Raw genomic sequence first — 7,499 nt, forward strand, 5'->3', positions numbered from 1 at the left:
TAGAGTTAAATTCATGTTTTTCCTGTTTTCGTCTAACACATGGAGGTCATTCCATTATCCATGATCAAAACTGAAAATGCTCAAAAAAGTTAATAAAAATAAACTTAATAACTTTATTCACTCACTTACTGAAGCATAAATACTTATTTATGTGAATTTAGTAACGTCCTAAAACGAGATACTGACAGGAAGTAGAGCACACTTTATTTCAGATTTTATTTCTAATAAGACTCTTGCTATTGAAGGCTTCCGGCTGTGAACCGCTCCACCTCTTCAGTCAGCTGACAGAAAAAACAGCTCCTCCTCTTCAGTCTGCTGACAGAAAAAACAGCTCCTCCTCTTCAGGCTGCTGCTGCTGCTGGTTTCCTGTAAATGTCATACAGAAGAGGAAGAGAGGAGTGTAAAGATCGACTCACTGAGCAGCCATGGCGCTTTTCACTCTGATGTTTCTGCTGTCAGCAGCAGCTGCTGAAGGTAAAATGGATCAATATATTTATTAATAAGCAGTGTTGTATAACAGTAAATTTACTGTGATCCTCTCTTTGTCTTCACAGTGAATTACTTAGTGTTCTGGTGGCCCACTGGCGGGCTGTTTGTGTACTGGTATAATGCGTTGAAGGCTGGTTGTGAACAGCTCCTCCTCTTCACTCTGCTGACAGAAAAAAACAGCTCCTCCTCTTCACTCTGCTGACAGAAAAAAAACAGCTCCTCCTCTTCAGTCTGCACATGTGTATCCCCTAGGTCACATGTGTCAAAGTGGGCTGTCTGAAGACAGCCCCGATTACATGGGTGCAGTCATGTGTGCTCCTGCTTGGTTGGAATGAGGACTTGCATCCACTTGGCCCTTTCCTGGATCGCTTTGACACCCCTGCCCTAGGTGCAGCCATGGAGCTTTTCACCCTGATGTTTCTGCTGTCAGCAGCAGCTGCTGAAGGTAAAATGGATCAATATTTTTATTAATAAGCAGTGTGGAATACCAGTAATTTTAACTGCTGTCACATATTTATAAACATAATACCTGGCGTTTTACGAGTTGCATCTCCTATCTACTGTGGGGAACATTGTTTAATAACTGAACACTACATCACAGCTGCCTATAAAAAAAAGAAATGTATGAAAATAAAATGTTTGAGAGATCGCTAAGAGCTGGATTCGACTCACCTAAGCAAAATTAAATAGCACATTATCCATCAGCTATACAGGTTGAGCCATTCATCTTCTCTAAGTCTCCGTGACTTCAATTATTTATCCTTTAAGTTGCTTACCTCAGTGTCCAGGTAACGATCGATCTAAAACAATTACCATCCCCTGGATGTTGATTCTTGTCTTGTTGTCTTTCATAGAGATAACAGTTTCCCCTGGAGATGATGTGACTCTGAGTTGTGAGGCTGGTAGCGGCTTCATCAGAGCGGTGGAGTGGACCAGACCTGACCTGGAGGAAGAAGAGTACGTCCTCTTTTACACCGATGGACACTCAGACCCAAAGCAGCAGCATGAGTCCTTCAGGGACAGGGTGCAGCTGGTGGACAGACAGCTACAGGACAGAGACGTGTCTTTAATTCTGAAGAACGTGACGAACAACGATGCTGGAACGTACGAGTGTCGAGTTTCTCTGGACGCTTCAAGACGAAACAAGAGAGCCATCATTGGGGACGAGGAGCCGATCAGTGTCATCCATCTGATGGTCAAAGACAGAGGTGAGTTAGTGTGCGTGTGTGTGTGTGTGTGTGTGTGACTGTTCCCTCCCAAACACCCGCCGACCAATCAGGAGTCAGTTACAGCTGTCAATCATGACGTCACAGCCTCGTTTTATAGAATCAAATAACTCATTAAAACCAAACTGATCAGAAACATGAACACTTGAACAAACATCAGCCTGATAAAAACAGCTTCAACTGACAGAAACATTTATTTGATCTCTACTTTGAGTTTTTAGTTTCATGTCCCATCCAGTAACATGGAGGGGGCGGGGCTTATTTTCAAATGTAAAGGACGTTCTGAAACTGTGATTCGAGCGTTTCACCACCGCGTCAGATCAGCACCAACGACGATTCCTGCTTCAAACAGGACGCTGTTCCATGTTCAGCCTGACTCATATCTGTTTTTTTTTTTTTATTTTTTTTTTTTATTTATTTTATTAATTTAGACAAAACACAACACAAATCACCAATGAACAAACAGAGAAAAACAAGAACAAAACAAAAAACACCGCAACAACAAAATCACAAAACCAACCCAAATAAATAAATAAAACCACAATAATAAACAAGAACCTTAACACATCAAAACTAAAACAAGACACAAACATACATCAAACATAATTACCACATAAAACACACAGTATATCAGTAAACTTGATAACCTAAGAAAAAATAAATAGAAAAGGGTTAAGTTAAATTAAATGCCAGCCTTCCCCTTCAATAAATCTTTTCCACCTTTCCAAATACCGTCCAACATCACCATTCCTATTAGCAATATAACCTTCCAAAACAAAATAACGTTTAATAAGCATCCTAAATTGATTAATATTCAAAGAATCTGCATTGACAGCTTTAAAAATAAATCTTTTCCCCAACAAGATGATTAAATTAATAATATAACTGCTTGTCTCTGTAACATCACCTAGTATAACCGAAAAGAAATTGCATTCAAAACTTAACTTCATTGTAGTACACATCCTCTGAACCTCCCTCCAAAAGACAGAGACAACATGACAATACCAAAAAAGATGTATTGTTGATTCAGGTTCCATTGAACAAAAACGACACTCATCCGACTCAACAATACCCCAAATTTTAAGCATTTTCCTAGTAGATAAAAAATTGTAAATAATCTTTAACTGAAAGGATCTTAAAAATGTGTCTACTGTTGTTCTGAATATTAACTTAAATACTTGTTCCCATGGGATAGGAAAATCAAAAGTATCCTCCCATTTTTTATATATATTATACGGGGTAACCACTAGCGATCTAGAGGTTAGATGAAATTTATACACAACTCCATTTATTTTATTTCTTTTTAACCATCTTCTGTTTCTTATAGAAGGCTGGCAAACTAGTAGCTTTGACGTCCCACTATTGATCTTTTGTTTCCAATCCCTTCCTATGGCAGAGATCGATTGATTATATGAGTAAGGGGAACAGATTGTATCATATATTTCAATGAACTGGCTATATTTCATAAGTTTCCCATCTTCATCCACAATATCATTTATAAACAATATACTGTGATCAAAGGCGTTGTTCCAAAATATTGGTTTCCCTTCAACTAATATATTTGAGTTAAACCATATTATTTGCTGTAAAATTTCATCACAGCTTTCTGGAGGATGGAACTGAAAACATAGCCAGCATTGAATGACTTCCTTTAAAAAAAAGGATACATTTCCAATCAGATTAATCACACACTCTATATGATTTGACTGAATCTGTAGGAAGGGATATAATCTCTTATAGAACAATAAATGGGTATTTTCCAGTATCCTGGATGAAAACCAATCTTCATTCAAATATAGTTTTTGAACTAAGGAGGATTTTAGAGAGAGACAAAGTGCCTCTAAATTAAGTAATTTTAACCCACCATATTCATAATTGTTATAGAGGACTTTTCTTTTGATCCTCTCTGGTTTATTACTCCAGAGGAACCTAAAGATCTTCTGCTCATAACACCTGAAAAAAGATTGTGATGGAATTGGGAGGTACATAAAAAGATAAATAAACTGTGATGCAACCAAGCTATTAATTAGGGAAATTTTCCCAAAAAGTGTTAATATTTTCCCCTTCCATGGTTGTAAAATCTTATCTATCTTTGTCAACCTATTATTATAATTCATCATACACAAGTTGTCCAAATTTTCTGGAATCACAATCCCCAAAACATTGACTGGCCCATCAGTCCAGGCAATAGGCAGTCTACTTGTTATTTTGAAATTTGTACCTTTTAGTGCCCCTATCCTGAGAATTTTACATTTTTCATAATTTGGCTTCAAACCAGAGTGTTGTGAAAAGAGCTCTAAAAGTTCCAGAAGGGTTTGCAGACAAGAAGGTTTTGGGTTTAACAGGAAACCGGTATCGTCAGCGTACATTGAGATTTTTGTTTGTGTATTCCCAATATTAAGCCCCTCTATGTCCACATTAGACCTCACTTTAATGGCTAATATTTCCATAGCAATTATAAACAAATGTGGTGACAAAGGGCATCCTTGTTTAACTCCCCTTAATAGGGGCACAGACTTTGAAATGTAACCATTATTAATAATCTTACAGTTGGTATCATTATACAATACTCTAACCCAATTGATTAAAGAGTTTCCAAAATTAAAGAATTCTAAACTTTTAAAGATAAAATCTAAACTAACCTTATCAAAGGCTTTTTCCAGGTCAGCAATAAAAATTAACCCACTTTTATTATTCAACTCATAATTTTCAATGATCTCCAACAACTGTCTGATATTGTTACCAATATTACGACCCTGCAGAAATCCTGATTGGTCTTGATGAATGATACTTGTTAATACTTTTTCCAATCTATGAGCTATACATTTTGCAAGTATCTTAACATCATAACCTTGGAGTGTTATTGGTCTCCAATTCTTTAGATTTGTAGGGTCCTTAAATTGGCCATTATGTTCTTGCTTGAGTAACAAGGAAATAAGCCCTTCTTTCTGAGAATCAGATAAATATCCGGTGCTATAAGAGTAATTAAAACAAGAGAGCAATGGTCCTTTAACCAAATCAAAAAAATTCTGATAAACCTCAATGGGTATTCCATCCATACCAGGTGTTTTCCCTGGTTTAAATGACATTACTGCCTGGAAAAGTTCCTCCTCTGTAATTAGACCCTCACATGATTGTTTCTGCATGTTGCTTAGTTTTCCTTCATACATTTGGGGAAAAAAGTTTTTGGAATTGAGTGGAGGTGGTGACTGAAATGAAAAAATCTTAGTAAAATAGTTTTCTATTTCATTTAATATATCTGTCTGTGTACACACCTCATCTCCATTGCTCGAGATTAACTTAGAAATATTCTTTTTAGAGAGATTTCTATGCTGAAGGCTCAAAAAAAGTTTTGAACATTTTTCCCCTTTCTCCATCCACTCGGCTCTTTTATAGTTATAGCTTCTTAACAGGCGATTTTCTAATAAATCATATAATTCATCTTGTTTATTTTTCAAATAATTTAACTGGTCTCTAGGTGCATCAACCAGGTTATCAATATTTAAGGTCAACTGCTCAATTTCTGTTTTTTAACGTTTGTTCTTTCAATTTCATTTGTTTTTTCCTCCAAGAAGAGTGAGCAATTGCGTGTCCTCTAAAACTACATTTAAATGCTTCCCATACGGATGAAGGTTTTGCTGTACCCATATTGTGTACAAAGAAATCATTTATGAATATCTTAGTTTTACAGACAAAATCTTCATCCTCAAGAAGACTTTGATTAAATTTCCAATATCCTGGTCCATGTAGGTTTTCTGACATTGAAATCTTCAGTCCAATAGAATTATGATCAGATCGTAGTTTATCCTCTATTGACACACCAATTACTTTAGATACAAGAGAAAAGGATATTAAAAAGAAATCGATTCTACTCGCCTGGTTTTGTCTTCTCCAAGTGTATCTAATTGAATTTGGATTTTTTAATCTCCAGATATCAACTAGATCCAAAGCATCCATAATATTGTTAATCATCTTTTGGGCATGCGGATGTGAATTAATTGGAGGGCTTCCTTTTCGATCCATCGATCTATCTAAAACAATATTATAGTCTCCCATCATGATAATTTCTCCTTCAATATCCTGCAACTTATCAGATATTTCATCAAAAAAAGTGGGATCATCTATATTAGGTCCATACAAGTTCAAGATGCACAGCTTTTCCCCTTGAATTATTACATTTAAGTTAAGCCATCTTCCAACTAAATCTGTGCACATTGAACAAAACTGAAAATTAAATTCTTTCTTAAAAAGAATCATAACACCTCTTGAGTTTCTCTGGCCATGAGAAAAATAAATTGGGCCATCCCATTCCTTTTCCCAGGCTATTTCATCTTCCTCAGCTGCTCTTGTATGAAAGCCCTCACCAGGATTTCCGATGCTTCATACGTTTCTTTCTCTTTTTCTTCCACTCCCATAATTAGGAGATTATCTCTCATACTTCTGCATTGGAGATCCAGCACTGCCCGTTTAAGTTTTTCATTTTCACTTGCCAGAGTTGTTGTCACGTCTTCCAGATTAACAACATCTTCCTTCAGCGTTTTTTGTTCTTTCTTCAGCTCTTCCATCAGCGCGTTGGTATACTCCACAGATTGTTTTAGCTCAGAAACTTTCGTTTTTAATTCCTTTAAGATATCCAGTTTTTGCAATTGTTTAGACATGGCCTGCAGCATCTCCCGGTCTTCAGCAGTAAAAGCAATATTGTCATGATCCGAGTCACTTGAAGCCGGCTGGCCTTGGCCTCGCGTACTTCTAGGCATTGTTTCAATTGTCAGTGACTCAAAATAAGCGAAAGTCTTTTACCTCACGGGCTGAAAAGTGCGCGGCGTTTGTAACCCACGCGGCTTCTGCCAGGCAGGGCTTGCCAGTGAAAGCTCGTCCTTTGTTTTAAAACTTGTGTTATTTAGCTTCCCCTTCTTGCGACAACTGTTAACTCCTTCAACTACACCACATATTAAAGTGAAAAGGAGCGTGATTTTCCACCGGTATATTACATTTGGGACGAGTTGTTTGGAGCTGCTTCAGCCATACACACGCACAGCGGCCATCTTTTCAACAACTCCTCATATCTGTTCTTTAATCCTCAGATTCTTCTGATGAAAACCCAGAGGGTGGAAACTTCTCTCGTGGTAACCTTGGACTGGTGTTAGCTGTTGTTGGTGTGGTGCTGGTTTGTTGCATTGCTGTAGTTCTTATCTGGAAACACAACCAAACAGAGGCAGAGAATTCCACACCACCTGCAGCTTCATCAGACCCAGCAGGCGTTGGGCTCATCAACATGTCACCGTCCTCTCTGCAGCCGGCTGCTGACTCACCTCCTGTGTGAACATGTTTCTGTGCTCTTTGAGGCTCCCAGTCCTCCTGATCCCCCTCCTCTCTGTGGATCACTACCTTGTCGAGGTAGAGGGCTTGTGCACTCGTTGATTCTGGAAGCTGTGGTGTCTGGAGCATCTGCTCCTGGTAGGGTCCCCCATGGTAAAGTGGTCCCAGAGGAGAGTCAGACTAAATGTGGTTCAGATTAAAGAGAGGACTTTTTACTGGGATAAAACCAGTAACCAAAGTGTAGAATGTTCTTAGTTAAAATCTCTTAACTAAGAACATTAGTCACTGAAACTGTACCTAAAGAAGCAGCTCTCACAGACTGACACATTTTTAAAGATACATACACAAAATGTTCCTGGATGTATCAAAGAGCACTGGAAACTGTTCTACACAAAGTGATGACAGAGAGAACAGAATGTCTTCAGGTCTTTACAGGCTTTAACTGCTAATGTATGTAATGTGTGT

The 7,499-nt window shown here is 37.8% G+C and overlaps 1 protein-coding gene across 1 annotated transcript; it reads left to right on the plus strand.

The window, feature by feature from the left end:
• The first annotated feature begins 885 nt into the window (after window positions 1-885).
• On the plus strand, window positions 886-7,038 carry LOC131989266 (uncharacterized). Its single transcript, XM_059354456.1, has 3 exons — window positions 886-934; window positions 1,344-1,697; window positions 6,800-7,038. The coding sequence occupies exons 1-3, from the start codon at window positions 886-888 to the stop codon at window positions 7,036-7,038; spliced, it is 642 nt and encodes a 213-aa protein (XP_059210439.1).
• The last annotated feature ends 461 nt before the right edge of the window (window positions 7,039-7,499 follow it).

The sequence above is a fragment of the Centropristis striata genome, chromosome 17 (assembly GCF_030273125.1).
Source record: "Centropristis striata isolate RG_2023a ecotype Rhode Island chromosome 17, C.striata_1.0, whole genome shotgun sequence".
Lineage (NCBI taxonomy): Eukaryota > Metazoa > Chordata > Actinopteri > Perciformes > Serranidae > Centropristis > Centropristis striata.

Coding starts and splice junctions, on each gene's coding strand:
- LOC131989266 (XM_059354456.1), top strand. CDS start 886: ATGGAGCTTTTCACCCTGATGTTTCTGCTGTCAGCAGCAGCTGCTGAA. Junction 935..1,343: donor GTCAGCAGCAGCTGCTGAAG/GTAAAATGGATC, acceptor TGTCTTTCATAG/AGATAACAGTTTCCCCTGGA. Junction 1,698..6,799: donor TCTGATGGTCAAAGACAGAG/GTGAGTTAGTGT, acceptor TTTAATCCTCAG/ATTCTTCTGATGAAAACCCA.